This window comes from Rhinatrema bivittatum, chromosome 8 (genome assembly GCF_901001135.1).
Source record: "Rhinatrema bivittatum chromosome 8, aRhiBiv1.1, whole genome shotgun sequence".
Classification (NCBI taxonomy): domain Eukaryota; kingdom Metazoa; phylum Chordata; class Amphibia; order Gymnophiona; family Rhinatrematidae; genus Rhinatrema; species Rhinatrema bivittatum.
Genome location: NC_042622.1, coordinates 214736016 through 214754317, shown reverse-complemented (window position 1 = coordinate 214754317; position 18302 = coordinate 214736016). Strand labels below are relative to the sequence as shown.

At 42.4% G+C, this 18302-nt stretch overlaps 1 protein-coding gene across 1 annotated transcript in view; it reads left to right on the top strand.

Moving 5' to 3' along the window:
* The window catches only part of TMEM132E (transmembrane protein 132E), a 1436548-nt gene extending 1418537 nt beyond the window's left edge, over positions 1–18011 (top strand). The window contains exons 8-9 of the mRNA XM_029613101.1: positions 10823–11014; positions 14274–18011. Coding sequence (XP_029468961.1) covers positions 10823–11014; positions 14274–15350 — 1269 coding nt within the window. The 3' untranslated portion in view covers positions 15351–18011. The remainder of the gene's footprint in view (positions 1–10822; positions 11015–14273) is intronic.
* Positions 18012–18302: the final 291 nt, after the last annotated feature.

Here is an 18302-nt window from a genome sequence, read left to right as displayed (position 1 = left end):
TGTGTGAATGAGGGCGTAACTCGTGCGGGTTAACGTACATGCATATTTTTTTTTACTGCAAAAGCACCCGCGTAGGTCCCATCTACTCCTCAGTTCCACATCTCCTCCCCCCCTCCCCTCATTGGAATGTCTATCCCCAGTTTGCATAAAAGTATGCGTGAAAACAGGTTATATGCATACTTTTATGAGACCTGAGCTCCAGGTTATTTAATAATAGCCATTTACTCATGTAAATCATGATTTGAAATGACTTTGAAAATCAAGCCCTTAATATCCATGTCAGACACTCATTGTAACCCATGTACACAGTATTTTTCATCAAGAAAGGGGAATCAAAAGATTGTCCACTGTTAAATGGACTACAATAAGTATCTGATATGGATATTGAGTGTTGGTAGTTTGTTTCAAGGAGCTACGAGGTCCTGTCAGTCTTTCTGTGTGTTTGATTATATACGTCTAGCATATGACCTGAGCACATAGGACCACCTCCTTTAAAGTGACTGGTCCTTATCCCACCCTTCATTCTTATATTACGTCCTGTATTCCATAGCTAAGAGAATATATATGAGCCTGGTTCACCATCATTTTATTTATTTACGGATTTTTTTATATACCGGGGCACGTAAGTAACATCACCTCGGTTTACATTCAAACATTAATTCAGCATAGTGCTTTACAGTATAACATTAGAACTGAAAGAGTACAAAACCATGTATAACTTTGTATAAAGAAAATAAATATCAAATTTTGGTTGTCTGTGGAAATAAACTAGAAAGCAAAGAATAGGACTCAGTTCATTAATAGTAGGCTTTTTTGAATAACCAGGTTTTTAAGTTTTGTTTAAATTTTTTGTGGCAAAATTCCTGGCGTAATTCCGATGGCATGGTGTTCCATATTGTGGATCCAGCAATGATGAATGAACGTTGTTTCGTAGAAGAAAGATTGGTCAGATTAGGTGCAGGGATCTTCAGTTTAGCTAAATGCTGGAATCTGGTTGGGCGGATTGATGTTTTGAATTGTAGGTGATCAGTGAACCAGCGCATATCTCTGTTGTGAATGGCTTTATGTATAAGCGTCATGGATTTATATATTATTCTGGATGTCACGGGTAGCCAGTGTAATGATTGAAGTGCTGGAGTGATGTGCTCGTGGCGGCTTGTGTCGGTGATGATGCGGGCAGCTGCGTTTTGTAACATTTGCAAGGGTTGAATTGTAGTTTTAGGTAAACCTAGTAGCAATGCATTGCAGTAATCAAGCTTCGATAAAATAGTTGCCTGTAATACAGTGCGGAAGTCATATTGGTATAAGAGAGGTTTAATACGTTTTAGTGTATGTAGCTTGAAGAATCCACTTTTAACTGTATCCGCGATGAATTTTTTAAACGTGAGATTGCTGTCAATGATGATGCCAGGGCTGCGTACTTGCTGTGTCATGCAGCTGATGCTTCTTCCTGTATCCTTCCTTCATTCCTAGCACACCATCCTCTATGCTATTCCCATCATGCATAAAATGTTTTAAAAATTCTGTATGAACTGTCTTTTCACCTGTTCACTTTAAACTGTACCAGTTTCATAACATTAAATGCAGACAGAGATCCTGGCAGGCTCAGTCTTCTCTCGTAACCCTGGCAGCCCCTTGACCACAGTCCTCTGAGATTTGTCCATGCTGGCAAACTGCTGATGTCTGAGATTCACTGCAGGGCAGCTCGGTCTATAATTACTTCTTACCTCAGCCCAGTTTTGCCTTAATAAGCAGAATTGCTGCTCTCTTTGAAGCCTGCTCAGATGGTGACATTAACTTTTTCAAGGTTGATTGGTCTCTTCCTGAAGAATTACAGCAATCTTTTCGAAACCACGGCTGGTGCACGTAGTGTTCCAAGATGCAGGGGGCTCCAGCAGTTACTCCCAGTCTTTGTTAACTCTCTCTGATACAGGGCACAGTGATACCTTATTTAGCAGCCACTATAGAACACTCATTGCAGGAAGTCATGCTCCTTCTCTCGCCTTAATTAAATCCCATCCAAAGACCCATCTTTTGGAGGTTGCTTTTAAGTCTTAGGCCTGATTGTTTGCTTTTTAGCCTCATTAACTAAATTGTTTAACCGTTGTGTCATTGTATTGACCGACCCAAGTCTGTTGCCCTGTTTGTTTCTCTTATTAGATTGTAAGCTGTATTGAGCGAGGGCTGCCTTTTTTAAATGTGTTGTTTTTAAAATGCTGTGTACGTCATGTAGCGCTATAGATAGGTTAAGTAGTAGTAGTCAAAGGCATGATGTACAGTTTCACTCCAGTAACTCCAGTGAGTACTATGCGCTCATTGCACGCTAGAGTGGAACCCTGTTATGAGTTTTCCAATGCAGTGAGTGTTTCCTGAAGTCTTGTTTCCTTTCAGTGTATTTCAGTGGGCAGCTCAAATTATTTGAATGAGACATCACTTTTGCTAGAGCCTTGTATCTGTTTTAGTCTAAACATGCACAAAGAATATAATTTGGTATTCCATCATTTCCAGATAAGGCAACGGATCATCTCTCACAGGGCTGCTCTTTCTTGTTTAGTCTTGCATTGTCCTTGGCCTGCCCCAGAAAGAGCAGCAATGATTGAACACAAAATGGCTCTGTTGATGGGCACAGGAATCTGGAATCTTTAGCTTATAGCACTGGATTCAAGGACCGTGCCCAGGGATGCAAAACCCTTCAGTTACAGGCCAGGGATTAGCACAGGTGCTCGATCTTTCGCCTCTAGGCTGCATGACTCAAGGGATTGGTGCAGGGATCCAGATCATCAGTTTGAATCTGTTAGAGGATGTGGTGGCTGAAAATAGTTGATCACTAATTTTTTCATGAATAGGAAGAGAAGGGATTAGTTTCTGACTTTTTTTTTTTTTTTAATGTTTATGATTTCTATGGCTATATTGTTTTATTTTATGGCTCAGCGAACAGTTTGAATGGAAGAAAAACCATAGTTGGCCAAAGACAGATTTTTGTTGTTGTTTGATGTAAACAAAACTCTGGTTTAAGAGATAGGTTGGACGACAATGCTCTCTGTTTGGGGTAAGACGCGCTAGTTTGTCTTGAAGGAGGCAAAATTCTATCTGGCGTAGAAGTTTTCTGCTTTCGGCTTGGGAGGGCTTCTTTTCCAAACAGTAGGAAGACGCACTTCAGGATCCTGCTAGTGTTTGCACAGATACAAGTTGTGTACATTACAGAGGATTTTGTGTTGCAAGGAAAGTAACACTTTACTGTAAATAAACTTCTTCTTGTGTGATAATTTCATGTACAGGGCAGCTGGCAGCTGATGAGCCATTCATAAGATTAAAAAATGTTCAGTGTAGTTCCCCCAACTCAGCTTTTTATAGGGAATGCTGTTAGGATTTGACTTTCCTAATAGCAGTTTCTCTGGCTATTCCAGTGTGCCAAGGATACAGCTAAGTTGCTTACTACTCCTACTTATCACTTCTATAATGTTACTCATTGCAAAGAGCGCTGTGCAAAAAGACATAAGAGACAGTCCCTTCTCAGAAGAGCTTGCAATCTTGTGAAAATAAAATGCACAGGGCAAAAGAGGCATTGGGAATTGTATTTATTAAGAAGATGGTTAAAATCAACGAGGTCAATATTGAAAAGCCATTTAGTCAGATAATTAGAAGGCAGGCTAAGACCTCTGCCTGTTGAGGGTAACACAGTAGAGGTCCTGGCCCCCTCCCTCATTATCACCGTGGGGATTTTTTTCAAATAAAACCCCATCTTACCTGTTGCCTGGGATCATGGGAGCATATGTAAATTTAGCTGGTAGGCATTATGGGATAAACTTCCTGTATAGGTATTTTATGTCCACGTGCTGTTTTTTTGAATCAAGCCAGAGGCACCTCTGTCTCTGATTGGCTGGCCAGCACATGGATCACTTCCCGTGAAGATTTTGGGGATGTATGTAGGGATGCCTTCACTGCCCCTCCCCCACCTATTATATTTTCAAACTTGGGCCAGTTTCACTTGGTTTTTCTTTTATACTGCCTCCCATCCAGTTGGTGGTTCTGTCTTGGGTTCTAATTGAAGATTTTCCATTGGGTTGGTTTGTTACAGTTGATGGGTAACCCGAGCCCAGATTGACTTTTGTATGATCTATGGACATTGTTAGGCGAATAACTATTTTGGGAAACGGGAAGGGGGGGGGGAGAGGATGGAGGATATTCTAAAACCCCAGATTTGGCATGATGGTGGGTTCGCCAGCCATGTCAGAGGTATTTCCCTGCTGGGTCATGGCTGGAAGGGACCGAGAAGGTGGAAGACCACCGAGAAGGTGGAAGTCCAAAAAGAGGTGGGCCACTTTGGAAGCCGAATTAGATTGTTGGTGATACAGCTGGTCGGTGGTGGATCAACCCAAAGCGCGGCCTGGTGGGGGATTTATTATGACTGAAGATGTGTTGATGTTATAAGAACATAAGAACATGCCATACTGGGTCAGACCAAGGGTCCATCAAGCCCAGCATCCTGTTTCCAACAGTGGCCAATCCAGGCCATAAGAATCTGGCAACTACCCAAAACTAAGTCTATTCCATATTACTGTTGCTAGTAATAGCAGTGGCTATTTCTAAGTCAACGTAATTAATAGCAGGTAATGGACTTCACCAAGAACTTATCCAATCCTTTTTTAAACACAGCTATACTAACTGCACTAACCACATCCTCTGGCAACAAATTCCAGAGTTTAATTGTGCGTTGAGTGAAAAAGAACTTTCTCCAATTAGTTTTAAATGTGCCACATGCTAACTTCATGGAGTGCCCCCTAGTCTTTCTATTATCCGAAAGAGTAAATAACCGATTCACATCTACCTGTTCTAGATCTCTCATGATTTTAAACACCTCTATCATATCCCCCCTCAGCCGACTCTTCTCCAAGCTGAAAAGTCCTAACCTCTTTAGTCTTTCCTCAGAGGGGAACTGTTCCATTCCCCTTATAATTTTGGTCGCCCTTCTCTCTATCTTCTCCATCGCAATTATATCTTTTTTGAAATGCGGCGACCAGAATTGTACACAGTATTCAAGGTGCGGTCTCACTATGGAGCGATACAGAGGCATTATGACATTTTCTGTTTTATTCACCATTCCCTTTCTAATAATTCCCAACATTCTGTTTGCTTTGTTGACTGCTGCAGTCAACAAAGCAAACAATTTCAATGTGTTATCCACTATGATTCCTAGATCTCTTTCTTGGGTGGTAGCACCTAATATGGAATCTAACATTGTGTAACTATAGCATGGATTATTTTTCCCTATATGCATCACCTTGCACTTAATCACATTAAATTTCATCTGCCATTTCGATGCCAAATTTTCCAGTCTCACAAGGTCTTCCTGCAATTTATCACAGTTTGCTTGTGATTTAACTACTCTGAACAATTTTGTATCTTCTGCAAATTTGATTACCTCACTCGTCGTATTTCTTTCCAGATCATTTATAAATATATTGAAATGTAAGGGTCCCAATACAGATCCCTGAGGCACTCCACTGCCCACTCCCTTCCACTGAGAAAATTGCCCATTTAATCCTACTCTCTGTTTCCTGTCTTTTAGCCAGTTTGTAATCCACGAAAGGACATCGCCACTTATCCCATGACTTTTTACTTTTCCTAAAAACCTCTCACAAGGAACTTTGTCAAACGTCTTCTGAAAATCCAAGTATTGGTTCACCTTCATCCACATGTTTATTAACTCCTTCAAAAAAGTGAAGCAGATTTGTGAGGCAAGACTTGCCTTGGGTAAAGCCATGCTGACTTTGTTCCATTAAACCATGTCTTTCTATATGTTTCTATGATTTTGATACTTAGAACACTTTCCACTATTTTTCCTGGCACTGAAGTCAAGCTAATCAGTCTTTAGTTTCACGGATCGCCCCTGGAACCCTTTTTAAATATTGGGGTTACATTAGCTATCCTCCAGTCTTCAGGTACAATAGATGATTTTAGTGATAGGTTACAAGTGTTTACTACTAGGTCTGAAATTTCATTTTTTAGTTCCTTCAGAAACCTGGGGTGTATACCGTCCAGTCTAGGTGATTTACTACTCTTCAGTTTGTCAGTCAGGCCTACCGCATCTTCTAGGTTCACCGTGATTTGGTTTAGTCCATCTGAATCATTACCCATGAAAACCTTCTCCGGTACGGGTACCACCTCCCCAACATCCTCTTCAGTAAATACCGAAGCAAAAAAATCATTTAATCTTTCCGCGATGGCCTTATCTTCTCTAAGTGCTCCTTTAACACCTCGATCATCTAACGGTCCAACTGACTCCCTCACAGGCTTTCTGCTTCAAATATATTTTTAAAAGTTTTTTCTTTGAGTTTTTGCCTCTACTGCCAACTTCTTTTCAAATTCTCTCTTAGCCTGTCTTATCAATGTCTTACATTTTACTTGCCATCGCTTATGCATTATCCTTAGATAACTGGCTCCTTGGATTCAGCAGTCAAGCTATGGGATTCTCACTTGCAAATGATCAACCGTCACCTTACAGGTCTTAACTTGGTGCTTAATACTGCCAAGACAGAACTCCTGCTTATCACTCCAGAAGACAGTCACACCAACAATAGTCGCGCGCTAACATCCAAATCTCCCATAATAGAGACCTCAGAGTCATTATTGACAGTCATCTGAGCTTAAAGAAGTTCATAAACCATACTACCAAGGAGTGCTTCTATAAATTACAGGTGCTCAAAAAACTCAAACCTCTATTATACCACCATGACTTCAGAACTGTTCTCCAAGCCATCCTGTTCTCCAAGGTCGACTATCGGTACCATCCAATGGACTCATCCGACAAGGAATCCTTGTTTCACCCGTACACACCAGGCTTCATCAGGGAAAAATCTCGCCAATGCTATACTTGTCTCCAATTCTACATAAAGGAAAAAACAACAGTAAAAGAATCCTAAAGAAGACACATATATACTCCCTAACACATTATAATTCAAGATATACCTTACTTCACTATCCTGCTTTCACACTACTGGATCGTTTAAACACCGGTCTCCAATGTAACATCAAAGCTTCAAAAAGTGTCAATATAGTAAAGATTGCTTCAAATCCAATATTTCATATCATTGTTTCCGGTCGCAGAAACTACAACCAAAAAAGATAACGTTTAATAAAATTCACTAAAGAGCATGCTTACCTGAACAAACGCCCGACTGGCCCTATACTCACGTCAAAACCGGAACTGACGAAATCACGCTGAAAATGATGACTCAAACATGTCAACGCTCCCCACTCTTATATCACCAAAGAATAAACACTTAAACAATTAATCGTTGCCAAATCACCCCATGTACTTGGAACTAATAAATAAATCCAGCTATTAAAAATCCGTCACATCAATCTGTCCCTGAAAACAAGTTTATCAGGAACATGACCCGCTAAGGGCTCTAATTGCACTGTCTCCATTCACTGTTTATAAAAATCCTTATAAACGTGAACTGCCAACTACAATCATAAAAATGCCATCCACTCTATCGGGCCATTAAGCCCATGAGGGGAACTGGTATGCCATTCATAAATAAATCTTTGTTCCACCCGTCTCAGAATGGAAGATAAATCTCCACCCCACTCCAATTTGATTCTTTTAACCACAAAAAACCATAATTGCTCTATCTCATGCTTTGCATCCATCCAATGTTTAACTAAAGGGGCATTCTCTTTACACATTCTAATCCTGCTTTTATGTTTGATAATACGCAACCTCACTGGCCTTGAAGTTTGCCCAATGTAAATCAACAAACAAGGACAAAGAATTGTATATATCACCCCCGCAGTGTCACAAGTAAATAAATCTGGGAGAATATAGGGACGTTTCAAATTAGCATGTACAAACTTCTGTATAGTCAATACATGACAACAAATAGAGCAGGAACCACACTGCGACCGGAAACAATGATATGAAATATTGGATTTGAAGCAATCTTTACTATAGTGACACTTTTTGAAGCTTTGATGTTACATTGGAGACCGATGTTTAAACGATCCAGTAGTGTGAAAGCAGGATAGTGAAGTAAGGTATATCTTGAATTATAATGTGTTAGGAAGTGTATATGTGTCTTCTTTAGGATTCTTTTACTGTTGTTTTTTCCTTTATGTAGAATTGGAGACAAGTATAGCATTGGCGAGATTTTTCCCTGATGAAGCCCGGTGTGTACGGGTGAAACAAGGATTCCTTGTCGGATGAGTCCATTGGACGGTACCGATTCTATATGTGGATACTGAAATTTGGAAGAACTCAGTGTGGGAGTATGTTTTGAGGAGTTTCCAACGCATTAGAGAGTGCTTCTATATATATATCGATTTGTTATGGGGAGATCAAGGATATTGTAGCTCCAGTAAGATCCAAATTGTATTTAGTTATATGTGGATATTGTGCAATACATTGTGTGTTATTTTAGTGTGTGAGATTGAATGGTTTGGGTGTGATGGTATGTATGAGCTAGATAGTATTTATTGTCTAGATAGGATTGTTTTATTATGTGGTCTCACAAATAAAGAAATATATTTGCATGATTAAGGTGTGAGTAAGTTTGTGTGTTCTCTTATGTGGATGTGACTATATAGGTAGAGAGAACCTATTGTATAGTTTACCCTCAGTGTGTATTACCTTGGTGCTACAAGTCACTGCCAGTTGCCCTCCCACCTTACTTGCGATCCTAGGTCAGGGAAAATCAATGTGTATTCTCCTCAGAAACAGACTTTTATTTATCAGATTTGGTAGGACATAGCATTTAGAAAATAACAACAATTCCTATCTCTAACATCCTGGCCACTAAGCACCAATTTTCCCTAAAGAAAATTCTGAATCATGGGTGGTAACATAATACCACCCATGACGTGATTGGACAGTGCTAATACAAGAGAGGGGTTGTAGCCCTGTAAGGGCAAGAGCCCATGAGACTGGAGCACTAACTTTTCTGATACCACCCCCTATTGGTGTTGGAATTTTGTGTGGAACAAAAATTTATGAATCTATATATTCTGCTAGTTTGCAGTTTTTCCTCAAGTTTTTTTTGCTTGTGATTTTGGATTAATTTGAGGAATTGAGCTATTGTTTTTTGTAATTGGTAACATAATGTGCCATAAACCTTATGCTGCTTATGATATAATCACTCAGGGCTAACTTACTCATCCTGGGTCCAACTTCAGGCAATACCTCTGTTCACCTCTAAGGCAGGTTCCGGCTGGGGAGCTGGGGAATGTGGGCAGGGGAGAGGCTTGCTTCCTGGGCTTGGTGCTGGCAGAGTGGGCAGGTAGTGCAGAAAGGAGGTTAGCTTCTGGCTCTGGTGCTTGCCAGCTATATGGGCTGATTCTCCCCCTTCCTCGTCTATGACTCTGTGTCATTCTCTGCACCTGAGCCAGGGTCTCCTCTCTCCGATCACCTGGCCACACCTAGTCTTCTCCCTTTTTGATAGCAGGGAGGGCTGGTTTGCCTCCCTTTTCCTTCCAGGGACACCTCAGCACAGGTTCTTGTTCTCTGGGTTTCCCCCCCGGATTTGCGTTAAGGTTTTGTGCCTCCCCCTCCTCCGGGGGGAGGGGGGGTCTGTTGCTTGCCTTCATTTGGTTTCAGGGTCGCTTTCCCAGGTGGTCCGTTCCACCTCCTCCTCCTCTCAGAGCTGCTCTCACCCACGGGGTCCGTTCTTCTTTCCTTCTCTTCCTTGCCCCTCTGTCTTATACTTCCCAGCTGATAAATATGCATAAGCTCATGCATAACCTCATGGTGGTGGAGGGTCTTTTGCTGCATTGCAGGTCCTTTTTTCCCCCTCCCATTCCTTCGGGAGGAGAACTGCCACATCTGTATGCCAGGCTGTTTATCAGTGATTTTGTTTCTCCTTATCAGGCTGCCACCCAAGGTTGAGGGTCTTTCTAACCTCTGCTTCCTTGCTGTCCCTTACACTTGCTTAGGATCTTAAGTCATTTCCTCTCTGTCTGCTTTATATTTGCACGGGAACTGACAAACAGTCACATCTGATCAGGTATCCTTCAGTGTTTCAGGACAAGGCCTCTTCATTTTCCACAGCGACAATGTTTTAAAGTTCACCTAGGCAAAGCTCCTTCTCTTGCTGTGTGTGACAGTATCTGGGCCTGTACATAGCTATTATAATTCATAATTGGTGCATAAGTGGTAAACAGGAGATATCTCCCTACACACCTACAAACCCTCCAACTCCTAGTCCAGATCTCACCTAATACCACCCAGCTGCCTTGTACTTCCCTGAAAGGAGGAGTGTCCAAGAAAACAGGTGGATATCTATGCACCTCCAGTCGCACCACAGGTCTGCCTAGGTCACTTCTTTCAACCAAAAGGGAACACTGCAGCATTTTTCAAATTAGCACAGATTTTTATTGCTGGCTTTATCACGGGATTGCTGCAGATTTTTAGTGTCGGTTTAATTTGAATACCATTAGTTTACTGCATCAAGTGAGGCTGTGTGTTTTTAACGCATGCCCTATAAAAAAAAAAAATCGGCACTAAAGTTTTGCGCAGGTTTTATGACATTGGCCCCAGACTGAATTAACCTCCTCACCTATAGGAATGGTCTCTCCTGTGCAAGGTTGATTATTATTGATGAGGCAGTGTTAGAAGAGTTTGCACTCCCATTGTTGGCAGTGTCCAGAGCATAAATCCGGCACTTTTCACCAAAAATGTCAGCATAAAAGAGAAAACTGGCACCTTATTGTAATATCAAGGCTTGAAGTGGAATTGATTTGGCTCTCCCTCTTTTCTCTCTGCCACTTTCTTGATATTCCTCCCTCATTCCTTGTCTCTTCTGCAATCCCCCCTTTCCTCCTGTAGGTAGTGTCGCCACTCATGGATATGGTGCTTGGTGATACCCCCATCACGGTAGCAGATGAGAAGGTCAGCATCACGGACCTGAAAGCACAGGTGGTGTCTGGTTTGTCTCTCTCCCTCCACCCAAGCCCCGGGAACAGCCACACCATTATTGCTAAGACAACAGCACAGCACACCTTGAAGACCCCCAAGCAGGTAAGAGGAAAGAAGAGAGAGAAAGAAGGAGGCAAAGGGCAGAGGGGAGGAGGCAGTGAGGAATGGTAGGAAAAATGAATGAGAGAAATAGGGAAGGGGAAAAATGAAAAGAAAGGGATAACAGGGGAAAAGAGGGAGAGGGTGAAAAGGGGTTGGGTAAAAATAGGCGAAGGAATGGGAATAAAGGATAAGGATTTGATTGAGCTGCTTAAAATATAGTAGGGTTAAATTTATAAGGCACGTGAAAGCTGGTCAAAATATATGAGCTGTCCAATGGGCAGGAGAAGGCATCAGTGCTTGCACTTGGATATACTGAGTAACTTTTATGCAGCTCCATGGGAGTGAGAAGAGAGGGTCTGGAGTTGGGGCAAAGGTCTTCAGTCCTGCATTTCCTCACACAGATTGGTTCTGAAAGAGCAGAGGAGCTACTGGGGAGTAATATTTATCTGAATTGCCCTAGGACTGTTAGCATTTGACTTAGCTGGGAGTATATGTAACTGCTGAAGCAGGATGGTGGGGGAAACAAGCAGGAGTTACAAAGGCAGCAATAGTGAACATGGCAAGTCGTGCTTAGCACAGGGCACAGAGCTGATATTCAGTCTTAGGATAGCCGGATAAATAGGACTTAACCGGCTATTTAGCGGCCGCTGAATATCCGCTCAAGTTTAGCGGGTGCTAGATAGCCAGCTGTCTGGTTAGCTGGATAAAAGGTGGGTGGTTAGTGGGTGGATCGGGGGCGGCGTTACTTAGCCAGATAACCTATCCGGCTAAGTAGCAATATTGAGACTTAGCCACATAAGTTATGCAGCTAAGTCTAGGCTTGCTATTGAGCACGTCTAGACTTGGCCACATAATACTTATCCAGCTAATTCCCATTTGTACACAGATGTTGAGCAGCGTAGCCATGCTGGCTTCTCGATATCTACCCAGTGTACATAAGAAATGTTAGTGAACCCCTCTGCTGGCCAGTCAGGGTCGTAATGATATCCAGGCCATGGTATAACAATTAAATATATTCCATACTTCTTTGAGTATGCGTGGGGAAGAGCAGTATTTTTATTAACACTAATGTATGTATCTACATATCTATATATGTATCCTCTCTTTTTCAAATGGGATCCCAGTGAGCTTTGCATTCAGGCAATCTGAATATTTTCTGTCTACCAGTGGAACACTATCAGTGTGATAACAATTCATCTGTCAACCAAAATTACACACTGGGTTCCTTCATTTCGATTGGGAGGATAATTTTTAAAGGGATCTAGTCAGGTAAAGAGGGTATTTACCAGGCTAGATCGCCCTGGGTTACATTGGTTCCCCGTAGAGCATCTAAAAGAATGTACTGGCTTTCATAGTGCGCTGAATTAAAAAGAGGTGTTCATGGGATTAGGAGTGCTTACATTGGGGAAATAAATAGCGCACATGCATTTGCATTTTCAAATGCACACATACTGTTTTACTCCCAATTAGTCACCTGTTTAAATAACTAATGCAAAGATTCCTTGTAGGCAGTTTTCAAAGGCAAACTACCCAAGTACTTTTCGTTTGGCAGTTAGCTACAAGGTACAGATGTACAAAAGCAACAATGTGGGCTATTCACATTTACCCCCAGTAAGTGCAATTCCATAGGGATTCATGTTTTCATTTGTACAATTACTTAATTTCGGTTGGGTGAAGTGACACACAAGAAAGTCAAAGAGAATTTGCTAATGTAACATTCACAGTCCTTGGCAGAACCAATGCCAAGGCCATGCCTGGTGTTTCAGTTAATGTTCTAAGCTACTGCAGTTCCTGACTGTCCATGGAAGGAAGACCCGGGCTAGAGCCCAGTGCATGAATGCTCAGCAAAAATGTTCAACAAAAATATTCTGTGAAGTAAAAAGGACAATCAGTCATGCGCAGTTTGGGGTAGATTTTAAAAAGCATTTACTCGAGCAAAACTGGTTTTTGCTCGAGTTAATAGACTTTACTCAAGTAAGTGGGCTTTTCAAAATTGCTACAATAAATGCCATTGAATTGTCCATAGGATTTACTCAAGTAAGTGCACTTTACTCGAGTAAATAGCTTTTGAAAATTGCTACGATAGTATGTCACATTTACATGCGTAACTCCTTTGAAAATGACCCCCTTTATTTCACTTATGTAGACAATACCATGCATATTCATGAAATGAATGATATTTCTATATAAATGGCACTGAGACTGCACCAAGTAGCTCATTTAAAACAAATGGAAGAAAATTCTTTTTCTCTCAGCGCATAGTTAAACTCCTGGAATTCATTGCCAGAGGATGTGGTTACAGCAGTTAGTGTAACTGGGTTTAAAAAAGGTTTGGATAAGTTCCTAGAGGTTAAATCCATAAACTGCTATTACTGTAATCAATAAGCAATAGTAGCTTGTGATCTATCTAATGTTTGGGTGCTTGCCAGGTACTTGTGACTTGGATTGGTCACTGTTGGAAACAGGATACTGGGCCTGATGGACCCTTGGTCTGACCCAGTATGGCATATCTTATGTTCTTATGTTTGTCAGTGCATTATGCCCTGTTTAATTGTGCCTAGCAGTTTATTGTCATAGGTCTTAGATGCTCAGGAACCTCAACGTGTTTGCTAAATTTCTTTGAAAGTTTTCTTATGCAAATAAAATGCATCAAAAAGAAGTTAAATCAAGTCAAATCAAGAAACAGATATTTATGTTTGGTCTAAGAAATACAAAATACCATGACAGACTTAGAAGACGTTCACTCCTTCTTATGAGACCACCCGACGTGCAGCGTTTTGAAAGAATCTTTCTTCTTCAGGGGTTAGCACTGAGGTGCAGCGATAAGGATAAGAGTGCCGAATAGGCTGTCAAAGTTTTAAAACAATCCTCGTTACCAGGCAGGCTTATGAATCTTAACAAGAGCCATTCACTTCCCGAGGTGCCTGTGGACCCAAGATAAGTACCTGTTTCTTGCTTTGACTCGATTTAACCTCTTTTTGAGATATTTTATTTGCATAAGAAAACTTTAATATAAATTTTAGCGAACACGTTGGGGGTTCCTCACCATCTAAGACCTAGAATTATAAACTGCTAGGCACAGTTAAACAGAACATAATGCTCTGACAAAGAATATGGTGCAGTCTCAGTGCCGTTTATGAGGTCGCTATATAGAAATATTAATTTCATGAATATATATGGTGTTGTCTACATGAGTGAAATATATTGCGCATGACAGCAAACATGTTCACCATCTGTTCTGTTCTTTCTGTTTGTACAGGAGGCTCTTCTGAACCTATGGATTTCCTATAGTGATGGCACCACTGCTCCCCTCTCGCTGTACGACCCCAAAGACTACAACCTTGTGGTGAGCAGTCTCGATGAGAAGGTTGTCTCAGTTACACAGGACCGGGCCTTTCCCTTGGTTGTAGCATCTGATGTGGAAGATTCTGGAAATCTCCTTCGTGCAGAGTTAATTATCTGTGAGGCCTGTCAGAAAACAAAGCGGAAAAGTGTTCTCTTCACCACCATGGCTAGTGTCAAGGTGCACTTTGGCTCTGAGGAGGCAGGGGGGGAGGAGGAAGGGCTCATGGTGGACTATCCAAGTGCTAGTGATGTGCCAAATAAGCCAGGTGTGGATGGGCAGGAAGATAAAGTCACCAGAACAGCTAGCACTACAGCAAGGGCATCTGTGGAGTCTAGACTGAACCCCAACGAAGACAGCAGTCTACCAAACATCATCCAAACCACAGATGATTTCCCCACTATCCCCACAGGCTTTGTGCAGGTTTCCCGGGGCCTGACAGATCTCGAGATTGGCATGTATGCTCTCTTGGGGGTCTTCTGCCTGGCCATCCTAGTTTTCCTGATTAACTGTATTGTTTTTGTGCTAAAGTATAGACACAAGCGGATACCACCTGAAGGCCAGGCCAACACAGACCACTCACACCACTGGGTTTTTCTTGGCAATGGGCAGCCCCTACGAGCCCAGAATGACTTGTCCCCTCAGCCCGAGAGCCCTGGCAACCCACTGGAGAGTGTTCAGACATGCTGCCACGCTGACCACCACAGCAGCGGCAGCTCTCAGACCAGCGTGCAAAGTCAGGTCCATGGCCGCGGGGATGGGTCCTCTGGTGGCTCAACCAGGGAGCACAGCGAGGACCCCCTCAACTCACCCACCTCCAAACGGAAGAGGGTCAAATTCACTACATTTGCCACGATGCCTTCAGAAGAGCTGGCATACAACTCCATCCCCATTGCAGATGAAGAGGACCTTGAATGGGTGTGTCAGGACATGGGACTGCAAGACCCAGAGGAAATGCATAATTACATCCGCCGAATCAAAGAAATTGCTTGAAAAGCAAATCTAAAGCCCCACCAACAGAGAGACAGACAGAACGGCTGCTTTGACATGGAAAAGACTAGCCGGAGTATTATAGATTAACTCTGAGTCATTTTTTATTTTTCTTCTTTTGCACAAGGGTTGAGGATGCACAACCCTGCTCAAATAAGCACCCACCGTTTTTTAAGGGAAATTATAGATATATATATATATATATATGTATACATAAATAAGTAAAAATATAAGATGCTAAGACAGGTCAGTGTATTCCAGCACAGAGAGAGAACAGCAGGCGAGTCAACAGGCAGAGCCAGAAAACAGCAAGTGGCTTACAGTGCTAAAATGGGATATAAACCAGCACAGGGAAAGAACAGCAGGATTCCTGCAGAGACAAGAGGGGACATAACAGCAGGAGTCTTACAGGACTGAGATGGGACATAGCACAGAGCAAGAGAGGGGCTTACAGTGCATGCTTGCATTTTCCTCTGTGTTTTAGAAAGCGTAAAGGGTTTAAAACTACAAGGGACAGTTAAAGCTGCTGCTGTCATTGATTCACCAGAACCCTTTTGTGAGTGTTGTGGGAGGGATGAATGGCTGTTTTGGCTCCCTCTTCTTCATGCTGTGCTTGACGCCTCAGAACAAGCTTGAGCTTCTAAAAATGTGTGCACAAATAATTACAGCTGTACATTGAACGATTTCATGTAGCCACAAAGGGGAACAGTGTGAGCCCTGCATTCATGAGCCCACTGTTGTCCTGCCTTAGCTCCAGCACAGCTCCAGGAAAGGGATTTAATACCCTAAAACATGGCTTGCTACCGACATACTTCCATTAGCACTTCCATTCCCGTAACCGGCTTGGCTTTGCACTGCCAATGGGCCAATATAAGTGATCTATCTAACCAGCCAACACATGAATCCCCATTGGCTTATAATCAGATGTACACGTGAATGACATTGCAAGTGATTTATATTGCTGTCAAATCAAGGGAAGTGTTTCCCCTACTCCTTCTTTTCTGCTGTTTCTGGCTATGCTCTGCTCCTGACTGCCTCTTTTCTTCTTAACTTTTTGCTTCTCACAATTTGCTTTGTATGAGCGAGATAGTGATGGGAGGAACCAAAACGCTGTGGAATTGAAACAAGCATTACAGTTCTCCTCAACACTAAATATATGCACACTATACTCACACAACACCAAGCTGATATTTCCTCTGCTTCTAGAGTACAGTGCCAGACCCCCTCATCTACCCTTCACTCCAGGCCTCGTTAGCTCAGCACTGACATAGCTTATTGTAGTGTTACTCATGGTAACTCCAAGGGATTCCATGCAAATTTCCAGGCCTTGTGTAAGAGAGTAAAGCTACCCTACAAGGACCTCAGATTTCTCACTAGTGACGGGAAAGGGGGCATAGGAGAAAGGCAGAGAGTGAGTGAAAGAGCAGCTGATATTGTCTGAAAGAAGCATCCTTCTCTGATGGTACTCCGTGATTTTAAGAGAATGAGAGCCCGGCAAGGACTAAGATCAACTGACTCTTGCTCAGGACCAGACCACCAACAGAAATATTCATTCTATTTGTAACTCTTGAGTCACATTTTACAAATTGTGTCAGTCCTGGTCTTCCAGGTAGCATTCTGGGATATGTTGTGATGCTTTTCTTATTGATTCAATGAGCTGGGACTAACAGAAAGCAGGACTGGTGGTAACTCTCCCGCCTTAGCTTTTATAGCCGCTCCCTTCCGTCCAGTGTGGGAATCTGACAACCTGACTGGTTGGAAGGACCTTGGAAGGCTTCCCGCTCATCTCTCGGTAATGTCTCATTAGAAGACACTCATCCAGTTATACACATCAGTCATTTACCGCCATAAACTTGGTGCCAGCTTCATTAATATGTGAATGTCTCATATCGCTATGCGAAGTCACAAACCCTAACTGAGTGACTGGGCGAGCAGGCTGGGAGGTAAAAGAACAAGCCGATGAGGTACCACCAGCACAAAGTGCCTCAGAGGAGCCTTAACCGCAGTGACAAAAACCGTCGTTTCCTGCTGGAGCCTTCAGAGTCTCCTGCGATTTGCTTTTGTTAGGGATTCAAGGAGAAGCTTATCCAAGTCAGCAAGGTAAAGCCTCAGGTACAGGTCAGAAATGGACAGAAACTCCCCTGAGGGGGACAAGCACTATAGAGTATAGCGGGACAGTGTATGTACAAGGGGGTGTCGTTGAAAGGTTTTATTATGTCTTGCGATATTGATACAGCTAAGAAGTGGAGAACAAACATTGGGGGAAGGGATGGTCTTTCTAAAAGGTATAAACTTCTCTACTGGAATTTACCTACCATTGTGTCCAATTTTTCTTAAATAAAAAAAACAAAAAAAAACCAAAACAAAAAATGCACTGTGGAAGCTAGATGTCTGCTATGGTTTGCTATTCCTGGTGATTGGCAGGGGAATTACTCCTATTCTTTACGTCAGATAGAACAATACAAGCGTCTCACACATTATTATTATTATTATGATGATGATGATTTGCATGGCGCATTCTAGATGTGTGCAGCGCTGCCCCCATGATACTATAAGGACAGAGCTCAGAGGGAGGAGTCTCCTTGTGTAGATGTTCAAGCTGGAACCTTTGGAGCCTCTGCTGATCGGGTTGTCCATGGATATAGGTTTTAGTGGTGGGTTTGCCACTCCTCTAGGGTGTGCCTTGATAAGGTGGCACAGAACTGGCCAATGGAAACCTGTGCAAAGAAAACGCAGTTTCAGTTCCTATGGACTTCCATCAGCGAGCTTTAACCCTGGAGAGACTCCCAGCAACCATCACACTGCTTGCTCAGGGTAAGCAAAAGGTCGATATTCAGCGGGCCAGGATGTTCAATGGAACTTAGCCAGGTAAGTGTTCTGCTGAGTATTACCTGGTTAAAGTCGCCCAGGTGCAACTAGCCAGCCAAGTAACCTTAAGACAGGTATTTTACTGGG